The following is a 13,050-nucleotide window of genomic DNA, read 5'->3' as shown; positions in this document are numbered from 1 at the left end:
TTGCTATTCTCAACCAAAGGGAAACCAAGCAAACCTAAAGGCCCGCTGGAGGTTTTGAATGTCCATAAAAATGGATGCAAACTTAAGTGGAAGAAACCGGAAGATGACGGTGGATCACCCATCGAGTACTATGAGATCGAAAAGTTAGATCCGTTGACGGGCCAGTGGATGCCAGCCGGACAATCTAATGAGCCTGAAGCCGAAATTACTGGACTTCAAGAAGGCAAAAAATACAAATTCCGTGTCAAAGCCGTCAACAAGGAAGGTGAATCGGAAGAGCTGGAAACGGATCAGACTATTGTGGCCAAAAATCCATTTGACCCACCAAGCAAGCCTGGACGACCGGATTTGACCGACTGGGACAAGGATTATGTCGACCTGAAATGGAATCCACCCAAATCTGACGGTGGCATGCCTATTGAGAAATATATTGTCCAGAAGCGTGACAAAGACGCAAGAGGTTGGTCGGAGTGTGCCCGTGTCAACGGCGACAAGAACAGCGTCAAAGTAACCGATGTGGAGCCAGGACATGAATACGAATTCCGTATCGTTGCACTGAACAAAGCCGGAGAAAGTGAACCAAGCGATGTCTCCCAGTCCGTGGTGACCAAGCCGCGATTCTTAGCTCCTCATATCGATCGTAAAACACTCGTCAAACAAATCATCCACACAGGACAACTTCTGCGCATGGAAGCCGATGTGCAAGGCGAACCGGCCCCGCAAGTCACGTGGTTCCGCCAGGAAGAACAGCTCGTCAGCTATGAACGACTCACCATCACCAATGAGCCTTACCGAACGAGCTTTATCATTACCAAAGCTACACGATCTGACACGGGCGTTTACCGTGTTTTCGCCAAAAACGATTCCGGCACCGACCAAGTCGAGATTGAAATCAACGTGCTCAGCAAGCCGGGCAAACCCAAAGGTCCTCTCGCAGTTAGCGAAGTCACGGCTGAAGGCTGCAAGTTGAAATGGGAACCACCAGAAGATGACGGAGGTGTACCTCTCGAGAACTACGTTGTCGAACGAATGGACACCGACACCGGTCGCTGGGTTCCTGTCTGCACTACAAAGACCCCTGAAGCCGATGTTGGTGGATTGACCGAGGGCAAGGAATACCAATTCCGCGTTCGTGCCGTCAATGCTGAGGGAGAATCGGATCCACTAGAAACCGACGTCCCAACGCTGGCCAAAAACCCGTACCAAGTTCCTGATGCTCCCGCTAAGCCACAGATCAAGGATTGGGATCGTCATCAAGTTGATTTGAAGTGGACGCCCCCCAAGTCGGATGGCGGTTCGCCCATCACCTCCTACATTGTGGAGAAGAAGGACAACAACGCCACTAAATGGTCAAAGGCTATGGAAGTGACTGGTAACAAATGCGAAGCCCGTGTCACCGGACTGACGGAGAATCACACTTATCAGTTCCGAATCCGTGCCGTCAACAAAGCTGGACCGAGTAAGCCCAGCGAAGCCAGTGATCAGGTCACTGCTAAGCCACGATTCTTGGCGCCAAAGATCGACCGCACCAATTTGAAGAACGTGGCAATCAAAGCAGGTCAGCCGTTCAAATTTGACGTCAACGTCATTGGTGAACCGGCGCCTACCATCACCTGGTTCCAAAACAAAGCCCATCTCGAAACAAAGGACAACATGACAGTTGACGTCGACTCGCACCGTACAAAACTCTCCGTCCTGATGGCTTACCGCAGGAATACGGGCACTTACGTCATCAAAGCCGAAAACAGTTCCGGCAAAGACGAAGCATCGGTCGAAGTCACTGTTCTCGACAAACCAGCCACGCCGGAAGGCCCGCTCAAGATTAACGATATCCACAAAGAAGGATGCAGCTTGAAATGGAATCCACCACTTGACGACGGAGGCTCGCCCATCGAGTACTACGTTGTTGAGAAAATGGACACGGAGAACGGCCGCTGGGTCCCGGTGGGACGAAGCAAAGATCCGAAAATGGAAGTTGCCAATCTGACACCAGGACAGGAATATAAATTCCGTGTTTCGGCTGTCAATTCGGAAGGAGATTCCGAACCGTTGGAAGCACTGGAATCCATTATTGCTAAAAATCCTTTCGACGAGCCAGGAGCGCCCGGCACTCCTGAAGCCACCGACTGGGATCGTCATTTTGTGGAGCTCAAGTGGACCCCACCAACCACCGATGGTGGATCTCCTGTCACAGGCTACATTATTGAAAAACGTGAAAAGGGTAACACAAGATGGACCAAAGCCACTGAATTGCGCTCACCAGAGTGCAAGGGAAAAGTTGACAACCTCGACGAAGGTCTCACTTATGAATTCCGCGTTCGTGCTGTGAACGAGGCTGGACCAGGAGAACCCAGTGACGCCAGCAAGGCAGTCGTCACCAAACCCAGAAAACGTAAGTCCCAATTAACCTAATAGTTTGCCATAAATTCGTCTGATTTTCCATTTCATTTTATTGATACAGTGGCACCAAAGATCGACCGCCGTACCTTGCGCAACATTACGATTCGCGAGAGCGAATCCTTCATGTTCGATGTCAAGATCGTCGGCGAGCCGGCACCAGATGTCACTTGGGCCCTAGGAACTAAAGCAGTCCAGCAGAACCATTCGAGGAGAATCGAAAATGTGCCATACAACTCCAAGTTCTTCAACGATAAACCGGAGCGCAAAGATACGGGCACCTATGTTATCACGGCTATCAACAAATGGGGCCAAGATACAGCAGAGGTCGAAGTTATTGTCGTCTGTAAGTCTAGGTCTTTTTTATGCTACCGCTTTATTCGATAATATAAGCGCGAAATTACATTCACCTTATTTCATGATAGAATTTATGAAATATTTTGTTGTAATTGTTCCTTTCAGCAAAACCGGGCAAACCGGAAGGACCATTGGAGGTGAGCGATGTGCACAAGGAAGGATGCAAACTCAAATGGAAGAAACCCAAAGACGATGGCGGTGAACCCATTGAAGGATACAGCGTGGAGAAATTCGACGCCGACAGTGGCATGTGGTTGCCGGTAGGAAAAACCAAGGATCCCGAAATGGACGTTCTTGGTCTTGTACCCGGCCACGAATATCATTTCCGCGTCAAGGCTTTCAACAAAGAGGGCGAATCAGAGCCATTGGAAACAATGTCTCCCATCATCGCCAAAGATCCTTTCAGTAATAAATTCCTTTCAAATGAACTACGATTTTTACGATTGAATCGTAATTTAACAAATGAACAAATTGTGTATTGCTTTCGTGTTTTTGCAGCTGTCCCAACTGCTCCTCGCAGTCCCGAAGCCATTGACTGGAGCCCAAGTTATGTGGAACTTTCGTGGAAGGAACCGACTTCCGACGGCGGAGCCGTTATTACTGGTTACATCATCGAAAAACGCGATAAATACAGGCAAGTTTCACTTGAAGCCGATACCTCACTTGTTTTAGCTAACACATGTTTGTTTATCTATTGAATTAATAACAGTGTCATGTGGGAAAAAGCTATGGAGACATCAGATCCACTTTGTCAAGCTAAAGTTGTTAACTTGATCGAAAACATGGAGTACCAATTCCGTGTGATCGCCGTTAATAAAGCTGGAAATTCGGAGCCCAGTGAGGCAACCAAAACCATCATCACCAAAGCACGCTTCCGTAAGTGCCTTTTTACTTTAATCTTAATGCAACCAACCAAGATAAACATTAAAACAAAGTGTAATAATTGAATTCTTTTTCAATGTTTAGTGGCACCAAAGATTGATAGGCGCAATATGCGAGACATGACTCTGACTGCCAATTCGATGCTCAAATTCGATGTTGGCATTTCTGGTGAACCGCCTCCAACTTCAGTATGGACCGTGAGCGGTAATCCAATCAAGTGAGTCGCTGTCTAATTTAGCCAATCAGGTTATTCAAATTTAACTTTTCAACATTATCATCCAGGGCGTCTAAATCAGTTCAAATCGACAACATCGACTACAACAGCAAACTAATTATGCGCAACGTTCAGCGAGGTGATAGTGGCGAGTACACCATTACGGCCACCAACAGCTCCGGTAGGGACAGTGTCACTGTGACTGTGACCGTCACGGACAAACCGAGCGCACCGGAAGGACCGTTGCAAGTCAGCGATATCCACAACGAGGGCTGCAAGCTCAAATGGAAGAGACCCAAGGACGATGGCGGTGTGCCCATCTCTTATTACCAGGTTGAAAAGCAAGACCCACAGACTGGAATCTGGGTGCCTTGCGGTCGAGCCAACGAAACAGCTGCTGAAGTCAATGGCTTGACTCCAGGCAAGGAGTACAAATTTAGAGTCATGGCCGTAAACACGGAAGGCGAATCCGAGCCACTTGAAACCCTGCAGCCAATCTTAGCCAAAAATCCCTTCGACGAGCCAGGCAAACCAACTGATGTCGTTCCAACCGACTGGGACAAAGATCATGTGGACCTCAAGTGGACAGCTCCGACGGTTGACGGTGGATCACCTATTACAAGCTACATCGTAGAGAAGAAGGACAAATACGGAGACTGGGAGAAGGCAGCCGAAGTTCCAGCTTCGCAAACCAATGCTCGCGCTCCTGGACTCATCGAGGGCCAAGCCTACGAATTCCGAGTTCGGGCCGTCAATGCTGCTGGTCCCGGTGAGCCAAGTGATGCCACTTTGCCCATCGTGGCCAAGCCACGCAATTTGGCACCCAAGATCGACCGCTCAACTTTAGTCCCCGTGAAAATCAAGGCCGGCCAATCATTCAGTTACGACGTGAATGTAAGCGGCGAACCAGCTCCCACAACCAAATGGGCACTTCGCAGCAAAGAAGTCAAAGCGGCTGATCACATCAAGATTACCGCAGTCGATTACAATACTAAACTGCAAGTCCGAATGGCTACCCGGGCCGATTCCGGTGTGTACACCATTTCGGCTGAGAACGTCAACGGAAAAGATTCTGCCGATGTGGATGTCATCGTCATTGACAAACCTGGAACTCCAGGAGGACCTCTCAAGGCCAGCAATGTCCACGCCGATGGTTTGACACTTGACTGGAATCCACCAGCTGACGATGGAGGCATCCCAGTCGATCACTACTTGGTCGAGAAAATGGATGAGGCTACCGGACGGTGGGTGCCGGCCGGTCAAACAACTGGACCTAAGACGAAGTTCGATGTGGACGGCCTGACACCGGGACACAAGTACAAATTCCGTGTCCGCGCTGTGAACAAACAAGGAAAATCTGATCCGCTGACGACGGCACAAGCCATCGAAGCTAAGAATCCATTTGAGGAACCAGGCAAACCGGGCATGCCAGAAATTACCGACTACGACTCGGACTTTGTCCAGCTTGCATGGAAACGTCCCGAAACCGACGGTGGCTCGCCCATCACTGGCTACGTCATCGAGAAAAAGGACAAGTTCAGTGGCGCATGGGAGCCATGCTGCGAAGTGGAAGGTGACGTCAACAGCGGCCGCGTTGGCGATCTCATTGAAGGAGTCCAGTACGAGTTCCGAGTCAAAGCTGTCAATAGAGGCGGACCCGGAGTGCCGAGTGACCCAACACTGCCTCACATTGCCCGTCCAAAGAATCTGCCACCAAAGATTGACCGAGCTCTTTTGGGCGACATCAAAATCCGGGCCGGCCAGACGTTTGATCTGGACGCCAACGTCATCGGCGAACCGCCCCCACGAAAGGAATGGACTGCACGTAACCAGGTTCTTGTGTCTGATTCACGAATCCGTTTGACTGTCGAAGACTACAGCATCAAACTCAGAGTTATGGACACCAAACGAAGTGATACCGGCGTTTACACGTTGACAGCCACCAATATCAACGGCCAAGACACGGCCACAGTCAAGGTGACCATTCTCGACGTCCCATCCGCACCGGAAGGCCCGCTATCGATTATGGACATGACCAAATCAGGTTGCAATCTGCACTGGAGGGCACCGAAAGATGATGGTGGGTCTGACGTGACACACTACATCGTTGAGAAACAGGATGCGGAGAACATGCGCTGGATTACAGTTGGCGACTGCAAAGGAACGTCTATGCGCGTACCTTTGTTGGAGAACCACGACTACAAATTCCGCGTCCGCGCTGTCAATCGTCAAGGCGAGTCGTTGCCACTGAACACGACATCCACGGTAACGGCCAAAGATCCTTACGAACGGCCCGATAAGCCCGGAGCACCGGAACCCACCGACTGGGACAAGAACCACGTCGACTTACAATGGACTCCACCCAAGAAGGATTGCGGCACGCCCGTCACAGGCTACATCATCGAGAAACGCTCGAAATTCGGCATCTGGGAGAAGGCGGTTGAAGTGGCCGGCTCCCAAACCAAAGCTCGAGTACCGGACTTGACCGAGGGAGAGGAGTACGAGTTCCGCGTGACTGCCGTTAACAAGGCCGGCGTTGGCGATCCTAGTGACGCTTCGGCACCCATCATCGCTCGTGCTCGATTCTTGGCTCCACAACTTGACAAATCCTTCCTTGAGGATTTGGTTGTTCGTGCTGGCCAACGCATCGCCTACAATCTCCCGTACCAGGCGGCACCGAAACCGACGGTGCGCTGGCAAGTGAACGGCAAGGCTGTCAATCCCGAGGACAGTCGCGTTCACATGGCCACATACGAGCGCCAGATCCTGTTCGAAATCCCGTTCTCGTTACGCTCCGATACTGGCAAGTATACAGTCACCCTGGAGAATAACCTGGGCAACGTGTCAGCCACTGCTAATGTAACGGTTCTGGACCGACCGTCTGCTCCTGAGGGACCACTCCTGGTCAGCAACGTCAAGAAAGATGGTTGCGTCCTGTCGTGGAGATCGCCGTTGGACGACGGAGGTGCGCCAATCACCCACTACATCATCGAGAAAATGGACACGTCGCGTGGAACGTGGGCGGAATCTGCTGTTGCATCCAGCACCACCTGCGAAGTCACCAAACTGGTTCACATGAAGGAATATTATTTCCGCGTCAAGGCGGTCAACAGCATCGGCGAGTCCGATCCGCTGGCCACGGCCAACAGCATCATCGCCAAAAATGCTTTCGACGAACCCGACGCTCCCGGCCGTCCGAACGTGGTTGACTGGGACAGTAACTATATCGATCTTGAATGGAAGCCGCCGGCGAACGATGGTGGATCACCAGTAATCGGCTATGTCATCCAGAAGAAAGAAAAAGGATCGCCATTCTGGCAGAACGCTGCCCAGGTCAATGGAAAGGAATGCAAAGGACGAGCTCCGGAGCTTGTCGAAGGCACCGAGTACGAATTCCGCATCATTGCCATCAATGCGGCCGGCAACAGCCAACCGAGTGAGCCATCCGATTTGGTGATGGCCCGTCCACGCCATTTGGCTCCCAAGATCAAAACTCCGCTTCGTGAAATCCGCATCAAGGCCGGCACCATCTTCCACGTCGACATCAATTACGTGGGCGAACCTTCGCCGGACGTCGAATGGACGTGTGATGGCCGCCAACTGAAGACGGACGAGCGTGCCACAATTACGGCCATCGGCTACCACACGATTGTGCACATTGTCAATACGAAGCGCAGTGATTCGGGTGAATTGCATTTGCGTCTGAGCAACGAATCGGGCACCGATGAGGGATCCTTCCTCTTGGTCGTCATGGACCGACCAGGACCACCGACTGGACCACTCGAGTACGAAGAGATCACCAGTTCGAGCGTCACGCTGTCGTGGAAACCACCGAAAGACCAGGGTGGTAGCGACATCACCGCTTACGTCATCGAGAAGCGCGATCTGACTCACGGTGGCGGTTGGGTACCGGCCGTTAACTACGTCGACCCGCGCTATACACACGCCACTGTGCCCCGTCTGATGGAGGGAACCAAATACGAATTCCGTGTCATGGCCGAAAATGTCCAAGGACGTTCAGATCCACTCGACACCGACAAGCCCATCGTGGCCAAAAACCAATACGACGTGCCGGGCCGTCCAGGTCGCCCTGATGCCCTAGACACTGACAAGGATCACATCAAAATCCGTTGGTCCCCACCACACAGCAACGGCGGCTCGCCTATCGTCGGCTACGACGTCGAGCGCCGCGATCTTCGCGGTGGCCGCTGGATTAAAGTCAACCGCGATCCTGTTCGGCTGAACGAGTTCAATGACGACAAAGTCCAGGATGGTCACCAATACGAGTACCGCGTAATCGCCATCAACGCCGCCGGTCCTGGCAAGAGCAGCGAAGCGTCTCATCCATTCACTGCCAAACCCATGCGCGAGAAACCGCGTTTACACCTGGACAAATTGAACAGTCGCCGAATCAAGGTGAAGGCGGGTGAGCCCATCAACGTCGAAATTCCGCTGTCGGGCGCTCCCACACCTACCGTCGAATGGACCAAACAGAACAAGGCCATCTCGGACAACCGCATAGTCACCGACACCCAGAACGATCGCACCAAGTTGTACGTCTCGTCGTCGAAACGCACCGACGCCGGAAAGTACCAAGTATCCGCACACAACGCCCACGGCAAGGATAGCGCCGAGTTGGAAGTCTTGGTCGTTGACAAACCGGGACCGCCCAACGGCCCGCTCACTTACACCAACGTGTCGGCCGAAGGAATCACGCTCAACTGGAAAGCACCTCTGGACGACGGAGGCTCGGAGATCACTGGTTACGTCATTGAGAAAACCGACGCCTTGTCGGAGAACTGGCGACCACTTCCGGGCTACTGCCCAAGTGTCAGCTTCACTGTCAAGACCGGATTGGAAGACGGCAAGCGTTACGTCTTCCGCGTGCGTGCCGAGAATGCTTACGGTCTTTCGGAACCGTTGACCGGCAAGCCTGTGGCCGCTAAGAGTCCGTTCGACCCGCCCGATGCGCCCGACCAGCCGAAGATCGTGTCGTACACGCCCAACAGCTGCACGCTGCTGTGGGATCCACCCGCTTTCACCGGTGGCCGTCCCGTCACCGGCTATTACATTGAGAAACGTGATCGTGGTGGCGAGTGGTTGCGTGTTAACCAATACCCGACGCCCAACACGACTCACATGGTGACTAACTTGACTGAAGGCAACCGTTATGAATTCCGCATTGTTGCGGTCAACGACGCCGGACCGGGCAAACCCAGTCGCTCGACCGAACCTTTGGTGGCTCGAATCCAGAAATTCGCGCCAGACGCTCCTGACGCGCCCAAACTGGACCGCGTTTTCAGAAACAGTGTCGCACTCTCGTGGCGCCCGCCTCTCAACGACGGCGGCATGCGCATCAAAGGATACAACGTCGAAAAGAAACTCAAGAGCGCCACCGAATGGGAAGAAGCCAATTCCCTTTTGGTTACCGAAACGAATTACACGGTGAGTTTGGTCGACTGGACATTTTCACTATATTATCGATTACTAATTGCGTTGCATCATTTTTTGGTTGTTGATGAAGGTTTCCGGCTTGGTTGAGGGCGAAGAGTACCATTTCCGTATCATCGCTTTCAACGAAGTTGGTCCATCACCACCCAGTCGTGCGTCACCCACTGTCAAGGTGGAAGAGCAGGCCGACCGGCCCCACATCGACCTCGGCTCAATGCGCGACATCACCGTACGAGCCGGCGAAGATTTCTCCATCATGGTGCCTTACCGCGCTTTCCCTAAACCGACGGCGTCTTGGTTCGCCAACGATGTCGTACTCGACGAAACAGATGTCCGAGTCCACAGTCAAGTGATGGACGAATACGCCACAATTGTGGTGAAAAATTCGCAGCGCAAAGACACGGGGCCGTACAAATTGCAACTGCGCAACAACGCCGGTTTCGACTCGGTCACCGTCTACGTCCGCGTTTTGGATCGTCCTTCTCCTCCGCTCAACTTGCACGCCGAGGACTTTGCCGGCGACAGCCTCACGCTCGTCTGGCAACCGCCGAAAGATAACGGCGGCGCCGAGGTGACCAACTACGTTGTAGAGAAGAAGGAGCCGCGTTCACCGACGTGGTCTCGAGTCAGCGGCTACGTGGTGGCCACCTCTTCTAAGGTGCGTGGACTAGTGGTCGGCCGTGACTACGAATTCCGTGTCATGGCGGAGAACCAGTACGGAACGTCGGAGCCGACGACCACCGAAGAACCCATCAAGGCCAAGCACTCTTTCAATGTTCCCGGAGCTCCTGGCATGCCCCGCTCCTTGGAAACCACTGCAGATTCCATCACTATTGTCTGGACGAGGCCACGATACGACGGCGGATCCAGCGTCACCGGATACGTCGTCGAGCGTCGTTCTTGCCGCGAAGACAAATGGACGAAAGCTTCGCATGCGGTGGTTACTGAACTCACCCTGCGCGTCATCAATTTGACGGAAAATCACGAATACGAGTTCCGAGTGGCCGCACTCAATGCAGCCGGCCAAGGACCGTGGAGTGACAATTCGGACCCCATTTGCTGCCAGCCGGCTCTCTGCGCTCCAAAGATCACCAGCGATTTGAGCATCCGCGATATGACGGTCATTGCCGGAGAGGAGTTCACCATTACCGTACCGTTCAACGGCAGCCCGACGCCGAAACCGTCGTGGAACATCAACAACGAAGAAGTAATCCAAGATGATCGAATCCGATTCGAGACTTCTGCCACGGCCACCATCTATCTCAACCGTTGTGCCAAGCGTAGCGATACTGGAAAGTACACGATCCGCTTGACCAACACTGAAGGTAGCGATTCGGCCTCATGCCGCGTACTGGTCGTTGGTAAACCCGGCGCCCCGTTGGCTCCGCTGGATGTCTCTGATGTCACCCCTGAAACCTGCACTCTGACGTGGCGCCCACCGTCCGACGACGGCGGCTCGCCCATCTCCAATTACATCGTCGAACGTATGGACGTCTCGGTCGGTGTCTGGATGAAGATCAGCTCGTTCGTCCGTGGTTGTTCGTACAACGTCTTCAGCCTGGAAACCAACCGCAGGTACCTGTTCCGCGTCCGCGCTGAAAACCAATACGGAGTCAGCGATCCGCTGGAGAGCGACGAACCCATCACGGCCAAATTCCCGTTCACAATTCCCGAGCCACCGGGACAACCGCGCGTCTCCGACAGCGGCTCGGATAGCGCCACATTGACCTGGGAACGACCACGCTACGACGGAGGATCCAAGATCCAAGGCTACCAAATTGAACGCCGTGATCTACAAGAAGATCGTGATTGGCTTATCGTCAACGACTACCTCGTCAAGGACGCCACTTACGTGGTGCACAACCTTCTCGTTAGTCACGAGTACGAGTTCCGCGTTCGTGCCAAGAATGCCGCAGGTATGAGCAAACCCTCGCCGGCCTCTTCCCGGTTCAAGACCAAGGGCAAATTTACCGTGCCGGCTCCACCAGGTATACCACAGGTTATCAAAGTGGGACGCACCTACGTCGACCTTAAATGGGAACCACCAGTATCGGATGGTGGTAGCCGAATCACAGGTAAATCATTCGTTAACCAATTTTTTATTTTCTAAAATTCCATTTGTTAATTCTTTTATTATTATTTGATTAAAACAGGCTACCTCATCGAGAAACGTGAGGTCGGTGGTGCTTTCTGGGTTCGTTGCAACGACTACAACGTCATCTCGTGCGAATTCACCGTCAATAATTTGACCGAGGGACAGGACTACGAGTTCCGCGTTTCTGCCATCAACGCCGCTGGAAAGAGCGAGCCGAGCACTTGCGCTTCGGCCATCAAAGTCCGCGAATTGACCGGTGGCGAGAAACCTCAATTCGTTCGTCCGCTAGTCAGTAAAGGTGTGCCGATGGGACGCAAAGTTGTTTTCGAGTGCGAAGCAACTGGCATCCCATGCCCGCGCAGCCGCTGGATGAAAAATGGTCGCGAAGTTGTCGTAGGAGGTCGCATCCACACCGAAGAACGTGACGGTCTCTTCCGTCTCATCATTTCCGAATTGTGGGAGGTTGATGAGGGAGAATACAGCTGCGAGGCCAGCAACATGGGTGGCTCGGTTAGCTGCTCAGCCCGACTGAAAATTGGCAATCCACCGCGCATCGATCGATTGCCCGGAGACCTCTACCTACCCGAAGGAGACAACACCAAAATCAAGATTTACTTCTCCGGAGATCAACCGATGGACGTATCACTGACCAAGGATGGACACGAAATTGTTGAAACGGTGCGCATCAAGTACACCGTTTTCGATGAGTACCTCATCATCTTCATCAAGGAGACGACTAAAAGCGATGCCGGCCAGTACACGTTGCGAGTCAAGAACGATAGCGGCGACGTCTCAGCTTCTTTCACTGTTTATATTACCGGTGTGCCCGGGGCGCCGATTGGCCCGCTCGAGGTCTCTGATATCACCCAGCACAAGTGCACTCTCAACTGGAAGCCACCAACTTACGATGGCGGCAAGAAAATCACCCACTACGTCGTCGAACGTCACGATACAAGCCACACTCACTGGATCTGTGTCTCATCCCAGTGCAAGGACACAACCTTCACCGTCCAGGGTTTAACTGAGGGACAAGAATACCTGTTCCGAGTCATGGCTGCCAACGAGAACGGCATGGGACCTGCGTTGGAAGGTGTCAATCCTATTAAAGCCAAAGCTCCATACGATCCACCAACTGCACCTGGCACACCTAACGTCACGGAAGTTGGCAAGGACTTTGCCCACCTTTCGTGGGACAAACCCGAGTCGGACGGCGGAGCCCGTATACAGGGCTACTGGATAGACAAGCGTGAGGCTGGAAGTTCCACATGGCAACGAATCAACCTCACCTTGTGTTTGACGGCGCAAATCAACGTTAGCAACCTCGTCGAGGACCGACAGTACGAATTCCGCGTCTTGGCACAAAACGAAGCCGGCCTTTCGCCACCGTCGATGGCCTCGACGTCAGTGCGCATCAAGGATCCAAATGCCGCCAGCCCGCCTGAGATTTTGACACCGCTGAGAAACGTCCTTGGCCTGGAGAACCGCAACGTCCAATTTCAGTGTACCATTCTTGGAAATCCATTGCCCAGCATCACCTGGTTCAAGGGCATGCGCGAGATTAGCCACAGTTCGAAATACAGCACCCGAAAAGAAGGCGACACCTACTTTTTGGTGGTCAACGATGTTTTCGGTAAGTTCTTCATACGGCTGTTCG

At 52.9% G+C, this 13,050-nt stretch overlaps 1 protein-coding gene across 20 annotated transcripts in view; it reads left to right on the top strand.

The window, feature by feature from the left end:
- LOC124200893 (twitchin-like) overlaps positions 1-13,050 on the top strand; it is a 45,027-nt gene that overhangs the window by 26,363 nt on the left and 5,614 nt on the right. For all 20 annotated transcript variants that reach the window (XM_046597383.1, XM_046597375.1, XM_046597367.1 and 17 more), the window contains 9 exons: positions 20-2,392; positions 2,462-2,743; positions 2,860-3,159; positions 3,253-3,388; positions 3,464-3,630; positions 3,721-3,853; positions 3,919-9,295; positions 9,375-11,376; positions 11,455-13,026. In XM_046597383.1, coding sequence (XP_046453339.1) covers positions 20-2,392; positions 2,462-2,743; positions 2,860-3,159; positions 3,253-3,388; positions 3,464-3,630; positions 3,721-3,853; positions 3,919-9,295; positions 9,375-11,376; positions 11,455-13,026 — 12,342 coding nt within the window. The remainder of the gene's footprint in view (positions 1-19; positions 2,393-2,461; positions 2,744-2,859; positions 3,160-3,252; positions 3,389-3,463; positions 3,631-3,720; positions 3,854-3,918; positions 9,296-9,374; positions 11,377-11,454; positions 13,027-13,050) is intronic.

This window comes from Daphnia pulex, chromosome 2 (assembly GCF_021134715.1).
Source record: "Daphnia pulex isolate KAP4 chromosome 2, ASM2113471v1".
NCBI classification, from domain to species: domain Eukaryota; kingdom Metazoa; phylum Arthropoda; class Branchiopoda; order Diplostraca; family Daphniidae; genus Daphnia; species Daphnia pulex.
This window is presented reverse-complemented; position numbering and strand designations above follow the sequence as displayed.